Source organism: Hypanus sabinus, chromosome 17 (genome assembly GCF_030144855.1).
Source record: "Hypanus sabinus isolate sHypSab1 chromosome 17, sHypSab1.hap1, whole genome shotgun sequence".
Taxonomy (NCBI): domain Eukaryota; kingdom Metazoa; phylum Chordata; class Chondrichthyes; order Myliobatiformes; family Dasyatidae; genus Hypanus; species Hypanus sabinus.
Genome location: NC_082722.1, coordinates 73836494 through 73862265, shown reverse-complemented (window position 1 = coordinate 73862265; position 25772 = coordinate 73836494). Strand labels below are relative to the sequence as shown.

General features: G+C 41.8%; 1 protein-coding gene across 1 annotated transcript in view; it reads left to right on the top strand.

Annotated features, from left to right (window-relative positions):
- cdh8 (cadherin 8) overlaps positions 1 to 25772 on the top strand; it is a 272812-nt gene that overhangs the window by 212989 nt on the left and 34051 nt on the right. The window contains exons 7-9 of the mRNA XM_059992415.1: positions 85 to 221; positions 14316 to 14437; positions 20348 to 20465. Of these exons, the coding sequence (XP_059848398.1) occupies positions 85 to 221; positions 14316 to 14437; positions 20348 to 20465 (377 nt within the window). The remainder of the gene's footprint in view (positions 1 to 84; positions 222 to 14315; positions 14438 to 20347; positions 20466 to 25772) is intronic.

The following is a 25772-nucleotide window of genomic DNA, read 5'->3' as shown; positions in this document are numbered from 1 at the left end:
GAAGTTAGCTATGCACTCGCCTCCCACTCCTTCACTGGCATTATGTTTTGAGTGACATGAGGACTGAATGCCTTTGTTTTGCAGGTATTCCATTGATCGTCACACCGACCTTGAGAGACTGTTCAACATTAATACTGATGATGGAAAAATAACATTGGCAAAGCCTCTGGACAGAGAGACTGATGTTTGGCACAATATCAGCATAATCGCCATGGAAACCCGTACGTAACATTGTAGTTCATTGACTGGATCAACCTGATGCTTCAGAGTGGTTGACTGCCACTGAGGCTGGACACTGTCGGGGACACAAGTGGGACTGGACACTGTTCAGGGAAGGAAATGGGGTTATGAATAATGGGAACTGAAATTGATTTATTATTGTCACATGTGGTAAGGTATAATAAAAATCTTCAGCCTGTGTGGAAATTATTCCACACATAAGTACACTGAGGTAGTAAAGAGAGAAGAGAAGGATGCAGGAGATAATGTAACAGTTAGAAAGTGCAGTGCAAGTAGACAAATACGTGCAATGGCCATGATGAGGTTGATTGGGAGATGAAGTGCTTGCCTTTTTGTAGTTAAGATTCCATTCTAGTTTCTGATAACAGTGAGATAGAAACTGTTTTTTAGTCTGGTTCATAGTTCAAAGTTCATAGTACATTTATTATTTAAGTACTTACGTATATATCATCATATACAATCTTGAGATTAATCTGCTTGTGGACACACTCAATAATCCATAGAATATTAACCACAACAAAATGCACCAACTTGGACATTTAACAGTATGTCATACTGGGTGAAACGCAAAGTCTTTGGACAAGTCTGTGTCTTTGCTGTTGCTTTGCTCATACTTGAGTACTCTGTGATGGGTGCTGATGCTTCTTTTTGCCGGCTGGGGGACGGGTGATTGTTACTCGCTGCCGCTTACGTGCGGGAGGATGGAGCTGGGGGGGGGACCTCGGGGTTCTAACATTTGACTGTTGTTCATTCTTTGGGGTACTCCTCTATTTTTGAAGATGATTGCGAAGGAAAAGCATTTCAGGATGTATATTGTATACATTTCTCTGATATTAAATTGTACCTTTGAAACCTTTGAATCCGTGCAAATACAAAAAGAAAGAAATAATAATAATAATAATAAATAAATCAGCGATAAATATTGAGAACATGTGATGAAGAGTCCTTGAAAGTGAGTCTATAGGCTGTAGAAACATTTCAATGATGGGGCAAGTGAAGTTTTCCCCTTTGGTTCAGAAGCCTGATGGTTGAGGGTAATAACTGTTCGTGAAACTGCTGGTTGGAGTCCTGAGGCTCCTGTACATTCATCCTGATGGCACTAGTGAGAATAAAGCATGGTCTGGGTTATGGTCCATGTTTTTAAGATTTTTCTGTCCAATAGGAGAGGGGAAAACAGAGAATGAAGATGATAGGAGGGGCCCTTCACGATGTTAGCTGTTTTTCTGAGATAGCAGTAGTTGTAAATACAGTGACTGGACGAGCGGCAGGATTACGCGTTGGGACATAATAGGACATTTGGAGTTCAGAGTTCAGTTTTGGTGTACTCTGTAAGAACATTTGTATGTCCTTCCCTTGTGCGCAAAGATTTCCTTTGGGTGTTCTGGTTTCCTCCCACAGTCCAAAGATATACCAGTTATTAGGTTATTTGGCCACTGTAAGCTGTCCTGTGATTAGGCTAGGGTTAAATCTCTGAATCTCTATAGTTCCACACAGTATCTCTAAATAAAACAATACCTACATATTTCTCAATACTAATAGAACAGTTTAAGCATAATTGACTAACTCAGGAATCCACAAACACGAGGAAATCTGCAGATGCTGGAAATTCAAACAACACACACAAAATGCGGGTGGAACACAGCAGGCCAGGCAGCATCTATAAGGAGAAGCACTGTCGACGTTTCGGGCCGAGACCCTTTGTCAGGACTAACTGAAAGGAAAGATAGTAAGAGATTTGAAAGTAGGAGGGGGAGGGGAAATACAAAATGATAGGAGAAGACCGGAGGGGGTGGGTTGGAGCTGAGAGCTGGGAAGGTGATTGGCGAAAGTGATACAGAGCTGGAGAAGGGAAAGGATCATGGGACAGGAGGCCTTGGGAGAAAGAAGGTGGGGGGGAGCACCAGAGGGAGATGGAGAACAGACTGAGTGATGGGCAGAGAGAGAGAGAAAAAAAACAAACAGCTACATATGTCAGGGATGGGGTAAGAAGGAGAGGAGGAGCATTAACGGAAGTTAGAGAAGTCAATGTTCATGCCATCAGGTTGGAGGCTACCCAGCTGGTATATAAGGTGTTGTTCCTCCAACCTGAGTGTGGCTTCATCTTGACAGTAGAGGAGGCCATGGATAGACATATCAGAATGGGAACGGGACGTGGAATTAAAATGTGTGGCCACTGGGAAATCCTGCTTTCTCTGACGGACAGAGTGTAGGTGTTCAGCGAAACAGTCTCACCAATATATAAAAGGCCACACTGGGAGCACCGGTTGCAGTATACCACACCAGCTGACTCACAGGTGAAGTGTCGCCTCACCTGGAAGGACTGTCTGGGGCCCTGAATGGTGGTGAGGGAGGAAGTGTAAGGGCAGGTGTAGCACTTGTTCTGCTTACAAGGATAAGTGCCAGGAGAGAAATCAGTGGGAAAGGATGGGGGGGGGGGGTAAGTGGACAAGGGAGTCACGTAGGGAGCGATCCCTGTGGAAAGGAGAAAGGGGGGGGAGGGAAAGATGTGCTTGGTAGTGGGATCCCGTTGGAGGTGGCGGAAGTTACAGAGAATTATACATTGGACCTGGAGGCTGGTAGGATAGTAGGTGAGCATAAGGGGAACGCTATCCCGAGTTGGGTGGCGGGCGGATGGGGTGAGTGCAGATGTGCAGATGAGGATGAGGCTTTTCATTCCAGGACAAAGGAGATGTCTTCCTTTTTTAAATCTGCTCTCAGGATGAGGCTTTTCATTCCAGGATGACGGACATGTCTTCCTTTTTTAAACAAAGGGGCTTCCCTTCTTCCACCATCAACTCTGCTCTCAAACGCATCTCTCCCATTTCCCACACATCTACATGGAATATGTAAAGACACTGCCCAGAAGACAATAGCAAACCACTTCTGTTGAAAAATTTTCCAAGAACTATCGACCATGATCGTCCACGTCATACAACACAGCCCATAATGATGATGATGATATAGGAAAGGTGAATAGCCAGCACCTTTCTCCCAGAGCGGCTATCACCAATATCAGAGGACATCTTTTTAATGTGAGTGGAGGAAGTTTAGGGGAGCTTAGGGAGATTTGTCACACTAAGCGTTGTGGGCGAATAGAACACATTGATGGAGGTGATGGTAGAAGGTGAAGCATTAGAGACATACAAGAGAGAGACATGGATTTAAGTGAAATAGAGCATTATGGGCTATGAAAGGAAGGGTTGGATTGATTGTGGAGCAGGTTTGAGGTCCACACATCATAGGCTGAAGCGCCCCACTTTGTTGTTCTATTTTTTGTGTTTTATGATCTAGCTTCAGAATTTGGGTCCGGTAGGGCAAAATGATTCAGCCCACCTTTTGCCTTTCTCTTCAACTGGCAGTTATGGGAACTGGAAAACTCTCCCTATGTCAGGATGAATACCATTCCAACAACACTCAATAAATTCAACACCACCTGACACAAAGCACTGATACCCTTGCAAATTCTATTCCCTTCAACACCACAAAACCTAGGCTACAGTGTGTGTACCACGTAGAATAAACAAAGTGTTGGAGGAACTGAGCATCAGGTAGCTTCTAAGGAAATGAATAAAGAGTCAAAGTTTTGGGTGGGCCAAGGCCTTTCATCAGGACTGGAGGGAAGGAGGATGAAGCTTGAATAAGAAGATGGGGAGTGGGGCAGTCATACAGGCTAGGAAGTGATAGGTGAAGCCATGTGGGAGGAGGAGGAAGGGGATGAAGTAAGAGTCTGGGAGGAGATAGGTGGAAAGGGTAAAGGGCTGGAGAAGAAGGGATCTGATAGGAGAGGAGAGCGGATGATGGGTGAAAGGGAAGAAAGAGGGACAGCAGAGGAAGATGATAGGTATGCAGAGCCTCATAAAGTGGGAGGTAAGGTCAAGAGAGACTCAATTTTGCAGTGGAGGGTGGCAGGAAGATTGGGTAAGATGTAAGAACTCATGTCCAGAAAATGGATGAGATGTGGGTGAGGGCAGCCACAAAGGTGGAGGAAGGGAAACCCCATTCTTTGAAGGAGGAGGACAGCTCTCAGTTCTGGAAAGGAAAGCTTTATCCTGGAAACAGATGCGATGGAGACAAAGGAACTGAGAAAAGAAAATGGTGTTTTTTAGTGTGTATCACAAGTCTGGGAGTAAAGGTTACTGAGATGGTGTAGGTGTGGTTGTTGGAACCTCCCCAGTTGACAACTCAGATGAGGGATTAAGTGCAATGTAACCAAATCTGCTGGTGGATACAGAGAATATGGATGTGCAAAAAGGTACAAGGAGAGGAAAGGTTTAGAGAGATAAGCTTGAAAAGCAGGCAGGGATCCGTTTAGAAAGGCAGCTTTTTTGGTATGGATGTATTAGGCCGATAGGCCTGTTTCCATGCTGAATGATTTTGTCAAAGCTATGTTTGCTATGAAAAAAGGGTAGAGAGGCTTCAAGGAAACTGAGTCAGGTTAGTGTGAATGGGCAAAGATTTTGCAAACAGTATGGCTTAAGTGGAAAAACGTGAAGTCATCCACTTTGGTAAAAAAGATAGAAATAGAATACTTTGAAATGGAGAGAGATTGAAAGAAGTGTTTAAGGCATCCTTGTACATGAATCACTGAAAGTAAATGTGTGAGTAAAGCAAGCAACTAGAATAGGAATGGGACGTCAACCTTTTTTGTAAGAGGATTTGAGCACAAGTAGATTTTAATTTTGTTTCAGTTACCTAAAGTTCTGATGAGGTCATCTCCGGAATATTATGTAAGGAATACACTGTATCTCCCCACTGAAAGAGTGATGGAGAGAAAGGTTAGCAAAAGTTCACCGTTTTGCTTTATGGGATGGCAAGGTTGACATTTAATAAGAGATTAAGTAGATCAGGTTTATATTTTTCATGGTTACAAGGAAACAGGTTATTTCATTGAAATGTGTAACATTTTTATATCTCAAAGTCAAGTTTATTGTTATACGCTCAAGCACATTTATGCACAAGTGCAATGAAAAACTTGCAGTAGCTTCACAGGCACACAGGATCAGATGGGAATATTCACCAGAAAAACATAAATTAAACATAAATTATACATGAATTTTACAAGGAAATACAATAATTGCAAATGACAAAAAACAAAGTCAATTTTAGTTTAAAGTGATCAGAGTGGTCGTAGTGAAGCTAAACTTAAGGGCTCAAAGACCACAAAACTAACTCATTCTACAATGGCATCTGTGTGTTTCCAGCATTGCTCATTTTTATTGCATATTTTTAAATCACTTTGAAGAAAATTATCTATATTTTTAAATATATTTAAGGGGATAGGTAGTGTGGATTGATGCAAAAAAATGCTGCTGAGATAAAAAGCTGTGATCTTATTGAATGATGGAATATTAATTCCTAACCGCTATATTTCTGAGAATGTGACTCTTATTTCTAAACTCCCCCAACGAAAAAAAAAGTCCTCGTAAACTTCAGAAGAAATAAACCAGGGGTCCATGAACCAGTCCTCATTGGGGGATTACAGGTGGAGAAGTTTAGCAACTTTAAATACCTAAGTGTTATTATTTCAGAGGAGCTGTCCTGCACCCAGCATGTAAGTCCAATTATGAAGAAAGCATAGTAGTGCCTCTACTTCCTTAGGAGTTTGTGGAGATACAGCTTGGCATAGAAAATTTCAATAAACTTCTCGAGATGTGTAGTGGAGAATATATTGATTGGCTGCATTGCTGTCTGGTGTGGAAGCACCAAGGCCCTTGAATGGAAAATTCTACAAAAGGTAGTGGATATGTCTCAGTTCGTAACAGGTAAAACCCTCTCAACCATCAAGTACATTTACGAGAAACTACTTTGTGAGAAAATAGTGTCCATCAGCAGGAACCCTCCGCCACCCAGGAAATGCTCTCTTCTCACTGCTGCCATAAGGAAGAAGGTATGAGAGCCGTTGGACTTGCACCATCAGGTTTAGGAACAGTTATTACCCCTCAAAAAAGGCTCCTGAACAAAGGGGATAACTTCACTCAATTTCACTGACCCCTCACTGAATTGTTCCCTCAACCAATGGAACCACTTTCGAGAACTCTTCGTCTCATGTTCTTGAGATGTATTGCTCATTTATGTATTATTATTATTTCTCCTTTTTTTCTAGTTGCACAGTTTGTTGTCTTCTGCACTCTGGTTGAATGCCCTAGTTGGGTTGTCATTCTTTGATTCTGTTATAGTTACTATTCTATGGATTTGTTGAGTATGCCCACAGGAAGATGAATCTCAGGGTTGTATACAGTGACATATATGTACTTTAACAGTAACATTTACTTTCAACTTTGAATTTTACTGAGTAGAGATAAGTGGTAGAGATAAAAGGCTGAAGAAGAAAGACTCCGATAGGAGAGGGTAGTGGACATGAGAAAAATGGAGGGAGATGGGGAACCCAAGGGACATAACAGGCAGATGAGGATAAGAGAAGGGCTGAGAATGGAGCCAGAATGGGGAATGGAAAAAGAGAGGAGGAGGGAGGGGGGAAATGTTACCAGAAGTTAGACAAATTGATGCTCATTCCATCAGTCTGGAGGCTACCCGTATGTAATATGAGGTATTGCTCCTCCATTTCCTTTTGAGTCACATTCTCTCCTGAATTAAAAGGACCTCTTCCCTACAAGGTCACTGGGATGAAAAACTTCAGCAGTCTGTGAAATGCTTTGCCACTGTCTTCTCAAGGATATTATGCATACCAGTATTAGAAACATAGAAATATAGAGACATAGAAAACCTACAGCACAATACAGGCCCTTCAGCCCACAAAGCTGTGCCAAACTTGTCTTTACCTTAGAAATTACCTAGGGTTACCCATAGCCCTCTATTTTTCTAAGCTCCATGTACCTATCTAGGAGTCTCTTTAAAGATCCTATCGTATCTGCCTCCACCAACGTCACCGGCAGCCTGTTCCATGCACTCACCACTCTCTCTGTAAAACACTTACTCCAGCATTTCCTCTGTACCTACTTCCAAGCACCTTAAAACTGTGTCCTCTCGTGCTAGCCATTTCAGCCCTGGGAAAATGCCTCTGACTATCCACATGATCATGCCTCTCATCATCTTATACACCTCTATCAGGTTACCTCTCATCCTCCGTCTCTCCAAGGAGAAAAGGTCAAGTTCACTCAACCTACTCTCAGAAGGCCTGCTCCCCAATCCAGGCAACATCCTTGTAAATCTCCTCTGCACCCTTTCTATGGCTTCCACATCCTTCCTGTAGTGAGGCGACCAGAACCGAGCACAGTACTCCAAGTGGGGTCTGACCAGGATCCTATATAGCTGCAACATTACCTCTCAGCTCCTAAGCTCAATCCCACAATTGATGACAACCAATGCACTGTATGCCTTCTTAACCACAGAGTCAACCTGCGCAGCAGCTTTGAGTGTCCTATAGACTCGGACCACAAGATCCCCATACTGATCCCCATACTGCCAAGAGTCTTACCATTAATACTATATTCTGCCATCATATTTGACCTTCCAAAATGAGCCACCTCACTCTTATCTGGATTGAACCACTTCACACTTAGCTTCGTTGAACTCCAGTCTTATCATTGAATTTCTTCATCTGTCCCTGCAACAATGCCTATTGTTGTATTTACTTTTTTAATCACTTGCTGTATCTACAGTGCATTCCTTGTAGTGCAGTGCTTACACTGGTACACACAGTCTGGCACTTTCTGACCAGCAACTCATCATGATCACAGACCCACCAACTGGCTCATAGTTTTCCTCTCCCTTCCCTAACTCCTCCCACTCTGATTCCACTCCTCCTTCGACAAATTTGTGTCTCAATTATCAAAAAGTCAAAATTCAAAGTAAACTTATTATCAAAGTGTGTATACGTCAGCATATGCTACTTTGAAATTCATTTCCTTGCAGGTATTCACAATGGAACAAAGAAATAAAATGGAATCAGTGAAAAACTACACAAGAAGGCAAATGTGCAGAAGAAAAATTGTGCAAATAGAAAAAGACTATAAATAATATATATATATATATATATATATATATATAAATACATAGGTAGGTAGGTAGATACAAACAACCTGATTTTCAGAATCCTTGAAAGTGAGTTCATAGGTTGTAGAGTGAATTCAGAGTTGAACTGAGTGAAGTTATGCACACTGGTTCAGGAGACTGTTGGTTGAAGGGTAATAACCTTCCTGAATCTGCTGACATGGGACCTAATTCTCTTGGACCTCCTTCCTAAAGGTAGCAGTGAGAAAGAGTGTGACCTGCATAGTGGGGGTCCAGGATGTTGGATGCTACTTTCTTGTGGTAGCTCTCCTTATAGATGTGCCCAGTGGTGGGGTGGGTATTTTCTTGTGATGCACTTGGCTGTGTCCACCACTTTCTGTGTACTTTTCCATTCTCGAGCTTTGGTGTTTCCTCACCAGGCTGTATCATTATCATCAAATGAGTGTGATATTTTTGCCTTTTCTGGAGACGCAGTTGCAAATTCACCAAGGTCAGGAATTAAGTATTCCCAGATGGTTTCAGTGGAGATGGGCAGGATAGTAAACATGGGGATGGTCCTGTCAGCATAATGATGGGATGCAGACAGTGGAGAGAAAGAATCCTTGTTCAGAAGAGAAGAATTTGCATCTGTTTGGGTGTGTTTGGGTGTGGCTGAGCTATAGCAATGAGCAGAAGACACCTGATGGGCTTGTCCACGGGCCCCTGCTAATGGTAGTTAGTGTAAGTGTGATAGAGAAAAATTTATCATGGATAATCATGTAATTATTGAAGACTATGACCTTCTTATAGACTAGGAAAACCACATTAGCAGTAACTGCATTGAGAAATTATTCACAAAGTATATAGTTTATGGCCTTCTCGATTTCTAAGCCTTGCAACTGTACAGCACAGTCCACATACCAAGTGAGCAACAGATAGAAATTCAGTCTCTTCTCCTTGTCTAAATGAGCAATTTAGAAAGGATCTCAAATGAATGTTTACACTGCAGATTGAAGTGAAATATTTGCCAGATCATTTGGTGGGATTTACATTAATTTCCTGCAATCGTTTCTTCCCCAGACGAAGTGTAGCTACTATTTGCTATTTGGTGTGTTCAATATTGATTTAAACACTTCACATATTTATGAAGCGGCATTTTGCATTTTAATGAATTAGAGGAACGTTTGTGAAGAAAATTTCATGTCCTGGAGGCAAAATACCTCAAGCAAAACGTGATATAGTTGGCATTTTGTTATACACGTCTAGTTTTAATTTGAACAGCCAAACACCGAAACGGATGTATTGGCCTTAAAGCGGGTTAGCGTAGATTCAATGGAACAATTCAGAAGAGTTCGTTTGAAAAGTCAATCACTTGAAACCTTCCCTCTGATACTTTGACTTCAGATATATTCTCACATTGTGTATACTTCCTGCATTTTATTAATTATTTTTATTTCAAACACAATGGTAACAAGGCTGAAAGAACTTAATTATGATCCATTTAGTTCTCTTGACAAACAAATCATTGTTCATGATGTTGCCGTGTTTGCTGAGCTTGACAAATAGCTTGCAGATGTTTCATCACCAGTTGAGGTGACATTCTCAGTGCACAGTTGTTGGTGTTTCTCTCTGGGAGTGCTTGTATTTATATAATCCCTGTTCTGTATCAAAATACATGCCTTCTATGAACCCCTAAGAGCAAAAGAAACGTGAGCCAAGAGAATTTAAGGATCAACCGAAGGGCTAGCTAACAAGACTGAGACAATTCAGGGGCATATATAAATGCAAGCACTCACAGACAGAAACACCAACTGCTGGGCACTGAGGATGTCACGTCTACTGATGATGAAACATCTGCACGCTAATTGCCAAACTTGACGAACACTGCAATATCAAGCACCTCAACCCCGCATACCAATATTCACCACCGTCCTAAACATTGTTTGTTTAATATCCAGGTACAGCATGGTAACAGGCCCTTCCAGCCTAGTGAGCTCACGCTACCCAATTACACCAATGTAACTAATTAACCTACTAATCTGTATGTGCTGGTGAAGTCCATTTCAATGCACTTCCAGCATAAATATAGCATGCCGACAACATACCAACCCTAACACTAAATACAAGTCTTTGAAATGTGGAAGGAAACTAGAGCACCCAGAGGAAAATCATGTAATTCAAGAAGAAAACATACAAACTCCCTACTGACAGTGGTGGCATTGAACTCCGGTCTCTGGCACTGTAAAAACGATAAGCTAACTGCTATGCTGCCCAAACTATTCATCATTTTCCCAGCAAAGCCCCCCGAACCTGAAACTTCAGTAAGACCAATCCTTATCCTAATAAATTCCAGTGAATTTTACCTTAACCTCCCCTCTTTAAGCAGTCACTCATCATAGGATTAATTGCATGAACCTGCTCAGCACTACCTCCAAGTCAAATGTGTCCTTACGTTAAATAGGGAACTCCCATGTGTTTAGGGGTTAAGGAGCGTTCTTCAGGAGATTTTTAAATAGTTGATGTACTCGAACTAGAGTGGATAACTTCACTCACCACAACACTAAACTGATTCTACAACAGATACTTTCACTTTCATGGACTCTACAATTCAGCTTCTCAGTATTATTTTTTTTCACTTGGACAGCGTGAGTTCTGTTGGATATTGGTTGTTTGTTAGATCTTGTGTATGTATTGTTTTTCATAAATTCTATTGCATTTATTTCTTTTCCTGTAAATGCCTGCAAGGAAATGAATCTCAAGTCAGTATATTATATAGTGACATACACATACTTTGAAAATCAATTACTTCTTCCCCTCCTCTAGCCTGTCATCTCAAATGGGGCATAGACTGCCGACAGCAGGTCATCAGAGTCCTCTGCTCTGGGCCAGTCTTACAAGTCCAGGTGTAGCCCATCTACATATCTTTTCAGCAAAGATCCTTACCTTCCCTGGGATGAGGTCTTCTGTTGATGTTTCTACAACACTGGGTTCTTATGGGAAGGGTTGTTAGTCCCAAGACCAATTTTCCTCATTTCTCAGCCATGCTTGGGACCATCCGTGACAGAGTTGATAATCAATTTAGTTTGACTTTTCTTCCCTCTGGTAGCTAAATCCAGAATAGGAAGACATAATCTAAAACTTAAAGATAAGCTGTTTGAGGAGGATCTTGGGAACCATCTTATTACTTCAAGAACAGAGGGAGTGTGTTACGACTTTGCAAATATAGTGTCATTCCAGGGGTTTGAAAGGAGCATTTGGGACTAAAGTTAACTTCAACAAAATTTCAAGTGTTAACAGATCAAAGGTCATTGAAGTGGAGATGCAGATCAGAAATAATCTATTAAAAAGGACCAAGAGATCGAGGGCTGAGTGGCCAATTATAAAGTGATTGGTGAAGATCTGCTATCCAATCTTCAAAGCATTGTTGTGGCTGAAAGTAATAGGAGGTAAAACATAGCTACTGGAGACAGAATGACTTGTGGATATGAAACTAGGGTTCTCAAATCTATTGTGGTAATGAAAGGTGAAAAAGTGAAATAAAAAGTCACTATTTCTATTAAGTTTCACAAGCCTGAGCCAAATCCCGAACCAGTGTGGATAATTTCACTTGCCACAACCTATGGACTCAGTCATAAGGAGTCTGCAACTCATGTTCTAAGTATCATTTAACTATTTGTTTGCATGTTAGGTTGTTTTTGTTCATTTATTTATCTTCTTTTGCACTTTGGTTATTTGCCAATCTTTGTGTGTAGTTTTTCATTCTACTGTACTTCTTTGTTTTATTGTGACGAAGCCTGCAAGAAAATGAATCTCAGGGTAGTGTATGGTGGGTGACGTAGGAATAGATTGATAATAAATTTACTTTGAATTTTCAACTTTGAACCAGTGAAAGGCTTTACTGAAATGCAAGGGTTTGTTACAATTAAAGCTCCTGAGTTTTTTTCATTATTTGTGCTAGGATGTTGCCAGGATCGGCATTTGTCCATCCTCACCAGCCTTTGAGAAAAGGGTAGTCAGTCTCCTTCAGAAGTGGCTGTACTGATGATGTTGGGAAGGGAGGCCCAGGATTTAGACACAGAGTTGATAAAGGAACAGTGACATATTGCAGTCCAGATATGGATGGAGTCTGAATTTTGGAGGGAATCTGCAGATGACCCCACCCCATTTTTGCCTTTGTTTTACTTTGTGATTGAGGCCACAGTTTTGAGATGTTTTGTTGGAGTAGTCTAGGTGATGTGAATGATTGAAGAAGCAGATAAGCAGAATCCAGTTTATTATCCCAGTTTATTATCACCAGCATATGACATAAAATTTATTAACTTAGCAGTAACAGTTCAATACAATACATATCAGAAGAGAAAAATAATTAAAATAGTAATAATAATAAATAATTCCAGTATATGTATATTGAATAGATGAAAAAACATGCAAAAAACAGAAATACTGTATATTAAAATAAAAGTGAGTTAGTGTCCAAGGTTTCAATGTCCATTTAGGAATTAGATGGTAGAAGGGAAGAAGCTGTTTCTGAATCATTGAGTGTGTGCCTTCAGGCTTCTGTACCTCCTACTTGATGGTAACAGTGAGAAAAGGGCATGCCCTGGGTGCTGGAGGTCCTTAATAATGGACGTTGCCTTTCTGAGATACTGCTCCCTGAAGATGTCCTGGGTATTTTGTAGGCTAGTGCCCAGGATGGAGCTGACTAGATTTACAACCCTCTGCAGCTTCTTTCGATCCTGTGCAGTAGCCCTCCCATAACAGACAGTGATGCAGCCTGTCAGAATGCTCTCCACTGTACATCTTTAGAAGTTTTTGAGAGTAAAATGCCAAATCTCCTCAAACTCCTAATGAAGTATAGCTGGTGTTGTGCCTTCTTTATGACTACATCGATATGTTAGGACCAGGTTTGATCCTCAGAGATCTTGACACCCAGGAACTTGAAGCTACTCACTCTCTCCACTGCTGATCCCTCTATGAGGGTTGGTATGTGTTCCTTCGTCTTACCCTTCCTGATGTCCACAATCAGCTCTTATATCTTACTGACGTTGAGTGCCAGGTTGTTGCTGCGACACCACCCCACTAGTTGGCATATCTCACTCCTGTACACCCTCTCGTCAGAATCTGAGATTCTACCAACAATGGTTGTATCATCAACAAATTTATAGATGGTACCTGAGCTATGCCTAGCCACACCGACACGTGTATACAGAGAGTAGAGCATTGGGCTAAGCCCGTCAGTGAGGAGGATATGTTATCTCTAATCTGCACAGATTGTGGTCTTCCAGTTAGGAAGTCAAGGATTCAATTGCAGAGGGAAGTAGAGGTGTGCGTTAGGGTTAGTAAGTTGTGGGCATGCTGGAAGTGTGGTGACTCCTGCAGGCTGCCCTCAGCACATCCCTGGACTATGTCGATTGTTGAGGCAAATGACACATTTCACTGTATGTTTTGATGTTTCAGTATAAATGTGATGAATAAAGCTAATCATTGTTATTAATCTTTAGATGCAATAGAGGCTTTTCGGTAGACATATAGAATATGTAGAAAATAAAGGAATGTTTATTAATTAGCTATACAGCATGGAGTTGGTCCTTCCTACTGCTCGAGACACACCACCCCAGCGACCCCCGACAAACCTGATGAAGTCTAACCTGATCATGGGGCAATTTACCGTGATCGATTAACCTAACCAGTATGACTTTTGACTGTGGGTGGAAACCAAAGCACCCAGGGAAAATCCACGCATTCTGCGGGGAGGGCATACGGAGACTCCTTACAGACAATACCAGGACTGAACTCCAAATTCCATAATGCCCTGAGGGGTAACAGCACCACACAACCCTCTGTGCTACCGTGGCACACACAAATATGGATTATGTGCAGGCAGGAGGAGCTTGTTGAATTTGGATTTATGATCAGCACAGTTCTGGTGGCTAAAGGGCCTGTACCTGTGCTCTACTGCTCAGCTGTAGTGAAGAAACATCAGTGTACTGTACAACTGAATCAGTATTTTATCTATACAAAATTAAAAAGATAAAGGGAAATAAATATAGAATACTTTTAAGCATATATAAATACAGTGCTTGAAATGCTAACCAATAAGTCTTTTATTTTCTGTCTGCCCACAGGGAATCATAGCCAAGTGACCCGGGTGCTTGTAGCCGTTAAAGTTCTTGACATCAATGACAATGCTCCTGAGCTCTCCTCGCAGCCTGAAGCTTACTTGTGTGAGAATGGAAAGTCCGGCCAGGTGGGTGGAAGGGGAAAGACTATTACTGGCTTCCGTGTCCATTCCTGGTTCCCATATAGTTAAGTATTGCACCTGTCAAAACAAGAGATTAATAGAACACAGAACGGCAAAAATGCATCGGGACTTCCTGGTGGCCAATCATTGCAATTCCTAATCCCATTCCCATTCTGATATGTCTATCCATGGCTTCCTTTTGTCGAAGATGAGCCCTCCCTCAGGGTGGAGGAGCAACATCTTATATTCTGTCTGGGTGCACTCCAACCTGATGGCATAAATATTGATTTCCCCTTCCCATGAAAAAATACCCTAACCCCCAATTCCTCTATTACCCACTTCTACCTTTCACTTCTTCTCACCTGCCTATTATTTCCCTCTGGGTCCCCTCCTCCTTCCCTTTCCCCTTATTGTGCACTCTCCTCTCCTATCAGATTCTTTCTTCTCCAGCCCTTGACCTTTCCTACCCTCCTGGCTTCACCTGTCACCTTCTAGCTCTCCTACTTTCCCTTCCTACAAACTTTTTATTCTAACATCTTCCTCCTTCCTTTCCAGTCCTGAAGGAGGGTCTCAGCCCAAAACATCAACTGTTTATCCATTTGCATAGATGCTGCCTGCCAGACCTGCTGAGTACCTTCAGCATCTTGTCTGTGTTGCTTTGGATTTTCAGCATCGGCAGACTTTCTTGTGTTTGTTATCCACTTCGAACCAGCACCCACCTCATCCTCATGACACTCCTGGAGTCGATGTTATACAGAATTCACAGTAGAACTTAAAGATCTAAAGATTACCTTTATTTGTCTCGAGTACATTGAAACATGTTGCATCAAAACTTTGAAACCTATCTCCTGTCTCTTCGTCCCGAAGCGTGATAGTGGAGCAGTTGTGTAAGTGTTGTTTTGGCCCCATTAAAACAGATTGCTGACATTAACTATATTGTTATGGTGTGGGGTTACAAGTAGACAAAGGCTGGGTGACCTAATGCATTGCCTTCTCTCTAGACAGGAGTTTTAAAGAACAGTTATATTGCTAATGATACTCTGACTGCTTCCTGGTTAGAATTTGCTTTAAATACTTAAGAACAAAGTTATAGAACCACACAGCTCAGAAAGAGGCCCTTCAATCTAATTGGCCCATGCTGACTAAGATGCCCTTCTAAGCTAGTTCCATTTGACTGTGCTTGCCCCTTATCCACGGGTGCCACAGTAGTGTAGCAGTTGGTGCAATGCTGTTACAGCTCATGGCGTTCTGGAGTTGGGAGTTCAATTCCAGCACCACCCTGTAAGGAATCTCTGTATGTCCTCCCCATGGAATGCGTGGGTTTCCCCAGGCTGCTCCAGTTTCCTCCCACAATCCAAAGGTATACCGGATAGGTTGATCGATCATTGTAAGTTGTCCAACGAATAGGTCTGTGTTATAGGGGTTGTGGGGTTGCCGGGGGTGGTGTAACTCGAAGGGCCGGAGGGCCTAATTAGCACTGTATCATTAAATAAATATATAAATATCCCTCTAAACCTTTTCTACATAAGTATTTACCCAAAAGGCTTTTTAATGTTCTGCTCCCTGCCTCAACCATTTCCTCTGGCATCTCATTCCATATGCGCACTATCCTTTTTAAATCTTTCCCTGCTCACCTTAAGCTTGTGTCTTATTGAAGAGTGTGACATAAAGATGCTGAAGTCTAATTGACCTGGGTACATACCACAACAACTGTCAGTGCTATCTGAACAGGAAGGTTGAGTTTAGGGAAGAAACGCACATGGATGTAAAGTATTTTGCAAATGGCAAAATCATGGGAATTTTTTCAAGGAGCAGTTTCCTTGGAATTATAAAAAATCATATTTTTTAAGGGAATTAATGTGTCTTTGCTGCTAAGGTATCAGTAGCAGACACTGGCCATTGCCCCAGTCCCTGTTCTCTTTATGTCTGTTACTTATCTTTACTGTGACACGGTGGAATTATTCCCAAAACTGTCTCAAGTCCCACTGCTGAGGGATTATGTACGGCTGGAGATGTTCAAAATTCAAAGTAAATTTATATCAAAGTACATACATGTCACCATATCCAACCCTGGGATTCATTTTCTTGCAGGCATTCGCATCTGTCACATTGACGTACAGCATTCAACAGGCCCTTCTGCTCTCTGAGGCTACATTAATGGCCCATTTACAGTAGATAATACACAGAATATAGGACAGTACAACACAGTATGGGCCCTTTGATCCACAATGTTGTGCCTATTAACCTACTTCAAGATCAATCTAACACTTTCCTGCCACATAGCCCTCTGTTTTTCTTTAATCCATGTGCCTAAGAATCTCCTAAATGTCCCTAATGCATCGGCTTCTATCACTACCCCGGTGCCATGTTTCACAGTCACCACTCTGCATAAAGAAATCAGACTCCCCCCCCCCCCCCCCCCCACCCCCATATCTTCTTCCAATCACCTTAAAATTATACTTCCTCATATTAGCACTTTCCATCCTGGGAAAAAGTTTCTGGCTCTCCATTCTATCCATACCTCTTAGCATCTTGTACACCTCTATCAAGTCACCTCCCATCCTCCTTTGCTCCCAAAAGAAGAGGCCTAGCTTACTCGACCGATCCTTATACAATATACTCTTTGATCCAGGCAGCATCCTAGTAAATCTCTTCTGTACCTTCCCTGAAGCTTCCACATCCTTCCTATAACGAGGGGTCCAAAAATGAACTTAATACTCCAAGTACACAACTTTCAATTCCCTGGTACTAATTGCCTCATTTTTACCATGAATGTCCAGCCACTATACACTTCTACTTCCCATCAAGAAGGCTTTAAAGCTCTCCGCTTCTTTCTTGACAACAGACCCGACCAGTTCCTCTCCACCCCCACCCTCCTCCGTCTGGCGGAACTGGTCCTTATACTCACTAATTTGTTTTTTGGCTTTTCCAACTTTCTCCAAACTCAAGATACAGTTATTGGCCCCAGTTATGCCTACTTTTTCATTGGCTACATTAAACAGTCCATGGCCCAAGCCTTCCCTGATAATACTCTCCACCTCTTTCTATACTTCTGTGCTACATTCATGACTGCATTAGTGCTGCTTCATGCATCCATGTTGAGCTTATTAATTTCATCAACTCCCCCTGGTGCCCTATCTCCTTCCCTTTCTCCCATGATCTACATTCCTCTCCTATCAGATTCCTTTTTCTCCAGCGCTTTATCTTTTCTGTCCGTTACCTCCCAGCTTTTTACTTCATTTCCCCTCTCCCATCTACCTGGCTTCAGCTATCACCTTCAAAGTCGTCCTCCTTTCCCTCCCCCCACCTTCTTATTCTGGCTTCTTCCCCCTCCCTTTCCAGTCCAGATGAAGTGCCTTGGCCCAAAATGTATTCCTCTCCATAGATGCTGAGTTCCTTCAGCATTGTGTGTGTGTGTTGTTCTGGATTGCCAGGAACTGCAGAATCTCTTGTGTTTATAATACTCCAAGTGTGGCCTGATCAGTGTTTTATAGAGCTGCAACATTACCTCATGGCTCTTGAATTCAATTGTCTGGTAATTTTATACCAATCCTATCTTTATTCCTACCCCATTCTCATTGACTTCTCACAAATTCTACTACTCAACTAGAATCTGGCCAACTAACCAAACAATCTTCCTTAAGAACAGAGATGAGATGGTGTATTTGTAGATTTCATTGCCACAGAGGGCATGTCATTTGGGTATATTTAACACACAAGTTAATAGATTCTTGATTAGTCAGGGCATCAAATGTTATAGGGAGAAGGCAGGAGAATGGGGTTGGGAGGGATAATAAATCAGGTGGAATGATGGTATGGCAGTTCAGACCAATGGGCCCAATGCCCTAATTCTACTCCAATATCTTATTGTTTTATAGTCTTTAGACTTTGGAATGTGGGAGGAAGCCTAGGTAATCACAAGGAGAACATGCAAACTCCGCATAGATGGGACCAGTTGTCACATTGTAAGTGGGCCGTTGGAAGTGTGAGGCAGTAATAAGCCTTGTCTGCTAGTTCAGAGGGATGAAAGACATCTTGCTGCATCACTTACGTGTTGGTTATCCTCAGCATCCTAGAAAAAAACTTGCCTTTCAATCAAATCAAAATCAATTATCTGTTCAATATCACATTTTCTAGAACGTGTTCATTACTTCTTGCGGAGCATCAAGAAAGCTCACCTCTGTCCCAGGATACTGACGGACTTTTACCACTGTACCAGTGAGAGCAGACTCACCAACTGCATCTCAGTGTGGGATGGCAATTGTCCCGTATCAGACCGCGAAGCACTCCAGCGGGTGGTGAAAACTGCCCAGTGGATTATTGGCACCCAATTGCCCACCATTGAGAACATCTACCATAAACGCTGTCTGGGCAGGGTGAAAAGCATTATCAAGGATGCATCTCACCCTAACCATGGACGTTTTATTCTCCTCCCATCCGGTTGACACTACAGGAGCCTTTGCTCCCACACCAGCAGGCTCAGGAAGAGCTTCTTCCCTGAGGCTGTGATCCTGCTGAATCTTACATCACAGCGTTAAGCAGTATTGTACCCATACTGTACTGTGTTAGTACTTTTATATTTGTATGCTGTAGCACTTACGTTTTATTCACAATTATTTTGTAAACAACACTATTCTTTTTCACTTCTGGTTAGATGCTAACTGCATTTCATTGGCTTTGTATCTGTACTCGGCACAATGACAATAAAGTTGAATCTAATCTAATCTAATATAATTAGAATCATATAAGATTTATTTATACCATGCAGACAGGCCCTTCTGGCCCAACAAGCCACACCACCCAATAGCCCACCTATTTAACCCTAGCCTAATATCAGCACAATTTACAATGACCAATTAACCTACCAACTTCTACATCTTTGGGCAGTAGGTGGAAACCAGAGGACCCACAGGAAACCCACATGCTCTCCAGAAGGATATATAATCTTCCTAGAGAGGTCACCAGAACTGAACTCTGAACTCCAACACTCTGAGCTGTAATAGTGTGGCGCTAACCGGTACGGTGGCACCGCAAGCAGGATGGAAACAGGACCTTCAGCCCAAGTCATCCATGCTGGACATGGTGACATCTAAGCAAGTCCTGCTTGCCAATATTTAGTCCATATCCCACCAGATCTCGCTGTGCAAATCAGGCAGAATCATAATCAGAATCAGGTTCATTCATTCATTATGTGACGTTTTGTATGACATGGGCGATTATGTGACTATGATTGTTCTTGGCAAATTTTTCTACAGAAGTGGTTTGCCATTGCCTCTTCTAGCCAGTGTCTTTGCAAGACAGGTGACTCCAGCCATTATCAATACTCTTCAGAGATTTGCTACCTGGTGTCAGTGGTTGCATAACCAGGAATTGTGATACACACCAGCTGTTCATATGACCATCCACCACCTGATAGTGTCTGGGGTTACCCAGTTTATAAAGACACCGCCCAGAAGAAGGCAACGGAAAACCACTTCTGTAGAAATATTTACCAGGAACAATCATGGGAGTGGGGGTGATGGGCTAAGCAGGTTCACCTGACCCAAGGTCGACCAGCAAGGTAGTGGGGGGAAGGAGCACCTTACACCTCCTTTGGTAGTGACGTATCTCCAACCCGTCACCAGGTTTAGTATATGTTGTATAATGCTTTGTTTAGTAGCAGCAGTATAGTGTAATACACATAAAATTTACTATAAATTACAATAAGAGATATATAAATATAAATCACTAGGCAAAAAGAGAGCAAAAGGTGAAGTCGTGCTTATGGGTTCATGGTCTGTTCAGAATTTTTCCAATAGTTAAGCACTGACTTGTCTTTGAAAAGTACTTCATAAACTCTAAAGCTCTTTTGGCTCTCAAAAGGCTATGCAAATGCATGTTTTTTTTTGTTCCTTTTCCGCACTTACTTATTAACAGGTGATTCAGACGGTCAGTGCAACAGACAGAGATGACCCAAAGACTGGACAGTATTTTTTCTACAGCCTGGCGCCTGAGGTTTCCAGAAACCCCAACTTCACGATCAAGAATAATGCAGGTAAACATGCTCAGTGTAAGGAAGGTCAGGTCTGCCTGCAGCACAATCTCACTTCTACTTAAACCATCAGGGCAGTTTGGATTGGGCTGCAGTGCCCTTTAATCTTAATTACAATTGACACTAATTAGCTGAGGGATTATCTGTTCCGAAGGCAATTGTCACCCTAGCAGAAAGCAGCAGTTTACAGATAAACCAAGTAATTTTTTGTGTTGGTTTTATCTCTTCTAATTTACATAATTGTGTCTCTCACCAAAATCTTTAATTATTAGGAGTGACGGATAATGGAAAGATATAGATGGCGGCACCACCTATTTAATGCCTTTTGAGTTATAAAATATTTTGAGTTAATTTGGGGTGAGGGAGTCATAAGAAAGTTTATTCCTCTTTTTCTCAATTCTGTTGAAGCATTTTCAACCTGAAGCATTACCTATTGGGATTGGTTTATGACTGTTTATTATTATTCTGGTTGCCTCATCGTAAGAAGGATGTAGAAGAGGGTGCAGAAGAGTATACAGATACTAACTGGATTGGAGAGCATGATTATGAGGACAGGTTGAGCAAGCTATGGATTTTCTCTTTGGAGTGAAGGAGGAAGAGAGGTGACTTGAAAGAGGTGTGCATGATGCATAGATTGAATGAATAGTCAAAGACTTTTTCCCAAAGTGGAAATGGCTAATTTAAGGTGGCATAAAAAGTAAAGATAAAAAAGATGATTAACTTTATTTTTCACAGATTCAAAGTACCTTTATTATCAAGGTATCTATGCAATATACAACCCAGAGACTGGTTTTCCCACAGTGAGGCATGAAACAAAGAAACTACATGGAACTCATTTAAAGAAAACATCAAACACCCAATGCACAAGAAGAGAACAAATTGTGCAAACAGGGAAAAAAAAACACAAAATAGAAAATATCAAACCACAGAGTCATTGAAACAGTCTTGCAATGTTCAGTTTAGTTCACAATTAGAATCAGAATCAGGTTTATTATCATCAGCATGTGACATGAAATTTGTTAACTTAGCAGCAGCAGTTCGATGCAATACATCATACAGATGAGAGGAAAAAAATTCAGTTCAGTTTAATTTAGCGCTATGTCATTCATTGACAGCAGGCCACAGAGTCAGTCCGCCCTGATCAAAGTGGCACAAAATAGCAACAAAAAAGGAGTAACTAGAAACAAGGAACAAATCAAAAAGAGTCCAATCTATAAATTGCATTGATTAAACCTTACCCAAAATGCAAGACTCCAGCACCTTCCCTCGGCAGCATCGAGCAAGAGGGAGGGAGAGAGACCGATCATTTGTCACGTGTACATCAAAGCATTGAGACATGTCCTTGGATGTTCTCCTTGGAGCGAAGAAGGATGAGAGCTGACATGATAGAGGTGTACAAAATGAACAGAGGCATTGATCGTGTGGATAGTCAGTGGCTTTCTCCCAGGGCTGAAATCGTTGCCACAAGAGGACACAGGTTTAAGGTGCTGGGGAGTAGGTACAGAGGAGAAGTTAAGGGTAAGGTTTTTACTCATAGAGTGGTGAGTGCGTGAAATAGGCTGCTGGCAACAGTGGTGGAGGCAGATATGATAGGGTCCTTTAAGAGGCTTTTAGATACATATATGGAGCTTAGTAAAATAGAGGGCTATAGGTCAGCCTAGTAACTTCTGAGGTAGGGACATGTTCGGGACAACTTTGTGGGTTGAAGGGCCTGTTTTGTGCTTTTGGGTTTCTATGTAGTGAAATCCATCACGGGCATCAATAGTGAACACAGTCCACGTATACGTGGGCCGGGGGGACCCGCAAGTGTCATCATGATTCTGTCACCAACATAGCATGCTCATATCTTACAAACCCTAACCAGTAGTCTCTGCCTTCTCAAAGGAAAACAGGGATGGGCGTTGTTTGCTAGATGCTGAAATATAAATACAGTGTATTCTGGTTAATTGGGACACACTGGAGCTGGTACATTTTGGTCCAATTAAGTGGCTGCCCCATTTAGCCAAATTTTCTGGAAATAGTTAAAAAGGAATGAAAAGAAAAACTACTCTTTAACTGAGTAACAATATGTATTTCAATAAAATCAAAGTTCGAAGTACATTTATTTTCTGAGTATGTTTATTTTATACAATCTTGAGATTTGTCTCCTTAGAGGCAGCCACGAAACAAAGAAACACAAAGAAACTATTAAAAAAGAAAACTATCAAACACCCTATGTGTAGAGAGAAAAAAAATAACATATCATCCATGATGATGCAAGCAAATCGGGTCTGGAACTGAAGTTTACAAAGCGAATCCATCCACGAACCCTTAGCTTAGTGCAAAGTGGAGCACCAACACCTCGGGCCCCAACACCCTGACAGAACAAATGAGAACTCTACTACAAAACTGTAAAATTATGCATTAATTCCTGATAGTTACTGATAGAGGAATTCATCCAGCATATGATGCCATGCACCGTATTGAAAAAGTGCGAGGGGCAGAGAGAAAAGGGAATGTTTTTGATAGGCTGGTGAAATTAAATGACAGAAAAAGGAATGGGTCATTGGGACAAAAGGTGATGAAGGTTTTAGGGAATGGAAGATTTCAGGTCAGTAGACAAATATTTCACCTTTTTTTTAATTTTGAAGCATCTTAAAGAATGTAATATAATGAGATGTTGAAGGATAGGCTTCCATGTAGGATCTCCACCCCCACCTCATTGGCCCCTTTATATGGTGTTCTGCATAACCAAAGAGACACACAATTTTAGTCATCCTAAAGAATTGTTCCACCTCCTATCCAATCAACACGTATGTAATTTTTTTTCTCTCTCTCTACGCATTGAGTGTTTGTGAGTCATTATTGTTAATGGATTCTTTTGGGTTTCTTACCCAAAACGCAGGACTCCAGCACCTTCCCTCAGCAGCATCGAGCAAGAGGGAGGGAGAGAGACTAATCATTTGTTACGTGTATATCAAAGCATTAAGACATGTCCTTGGACGTTCTCCTTGGAGCGAAGAAGGATGAGAGCTGACCAGATAGAGGTGTACAAGATGATCAGAGGCATTGATCGTGTGGATAGTCAGTGGCTTTTTCCCAGGGCTGAAATCGTTGCTCTCTTTTAAACATTAAGAGAGCTGTTATCATGGAGCAATGTTATAATGAGTTCAAAGTTCAAAAGTTCAAAATAAATTCATCTTCAAATACATATGGGTCATTATATATAACCCTGAGATTAATTTTCTTGCCAGCATACTCAATAATCCATAATAGAATAATAACCTTAATAGAATCAATGAAAAACTGCACCAACTTGGGAATTCAACCAATGTGCAGAAGTGCAAATACAAAAAGAAAGAAATAACAATAATACATAAACATTCAATAAATATCGAGAAGATGAGATGAAGAGTCCTGGATAGTTTGTGGGACTATTTCAATGATGGGGTAAGTAAAATTGAATGGAATTATCCCCTTTGGTTCAAGAGCCTGTTGGTTGCATGGTAATAGACAATAGACAATAGGTGCAGAAGTAGACCATTCGGCCCCTCGAGTCTGCACCGCCATTCTGAGATCATGGCTGATCATTCACTATCAATACCCAGTCCCTGCCTTGTCCCCATATCCCTTGATTCCTCTATCCATCAGATATCTATCTAGCTCCTTCTTGAAAGCATCCAGAGAATTGGCCTCCACCGTCTTCCGAGGCAGTGCATTCCACACCTCCACAACTCTCTGGGAGAAGAAGTTCTTCCTCAACTCTGTTTTAAATAACTGACCTCTTATTCTCAATCCATGCCCTCTGGTACTGGACTCTCTCAACATCTGGAACATATTTCCTGCCTCAATCCTATCAAATCCTTTAATTATCTTAAACGTTTCAATCAGATCCCCTCTCAATCTTCTCAATTCCAGTGTGTACAAGCCCAATCTCTCCAATCTCTCTGCGTAAGACAGCCCTGCCATCCCAGGAATCAACCTAGTGAATCTACGCTCCACTTCCTCAAATGCCAGAATGTCCTTCCTTAAACCTGGAGACCAAAACTGTACGCAATATTCCAGGTGTGGTCTCACCAGGGCCCTGTACAAATGCAAAAGGACATCCTTGCTCTCGTACTCAATTCCCCTTGTAATAAAGGCCAACATTCCATTTGCCCTCTTCACGGCCTGTTGCACTTGCTCATTCACCTTCATTGACTGATGAACTAGGACTCCTAGGTCACTTTGCATTTCTCCCTTACCTAACTCTACACCGTTCAGACAATACTCTGCCCTCTTGTTCCTGCTTCACATTTATTCACATTGAATGACATCTGCCCAGTATCTGCCCACTCACCCAGCCTATCCAAGTCTCCCTGTATTCTCCTAACGTCCTCTTCGCATGTCACACTGCCACCCAGTTTAGTATCGTCAGCAAACTTTCTGATATAGTTTTCAATGCCCTCATCTAAATCGTTGACATAAATCGTAGAGCTGTGGTCCCAATACAGAGCCCTGTGGTACCCCACTAGTCACCTCCAGCCAGTTCGAGAAACACCCATTCACTGCTACCCTTTGCTTTCTATCTGCCAACCAGTTTTCTATCCATGTAGAAACCCTGCCCCCAATGCCATGAGCTCTGATTTTACTCACCAATCTCCAATGTGGCACCTTATCGAATGCCTTCTGAAAATCTAGGTACACTACATCCACTGGCTTACCCTCGTCTAACATCCTTGTTACACCCTCAAAAAACTCCAACAGATTAGTCAAGCATGATTTGCCCTTGGTAAATCCATGCTGGCTCGGCCTAATCCTATTACTGCCATCAAGATATGCTGCTATTTCGTCCTTAATAATGGACTCAAGCATCTTCCCCACGTCTGATGTTAGGCTAATAGGGCGATAGTTCTCTGTTTTCTCCTTCCCTCCCTTCTTGAAAAGTGGGATAACATTAGCCACTCTCCAATCTTCAGGAACTGATCCTGAATCTAAGGAACATTGGAAAATGATTACCAATGCATCCGCAATTTCCTGAACCGCCTCTTTTAGAACCCTCGAATACAGACCATCTGGACCCGGGGATTTATTAGCCTTCAGTCCTACCAGTCTACTCATCACAGTTTCTTTTCTAATGTCAATCTGTTTCAATTCCTCTGATATCTTATGACCCTGGCCCATCCATACATCTGGGAGATTGCTTGTGTCCTCCCTGGTGAAGACAGATCTAAAGTACGCATTAAATTCTGTTGCCATTTCCCTGTTTCCCATTACAATTTCTCCCATTCATTCTTCAAGGGGCCAACATTGTTCTTAACTATCTTCTTTCTCTTCACATAGCAAAAAAAG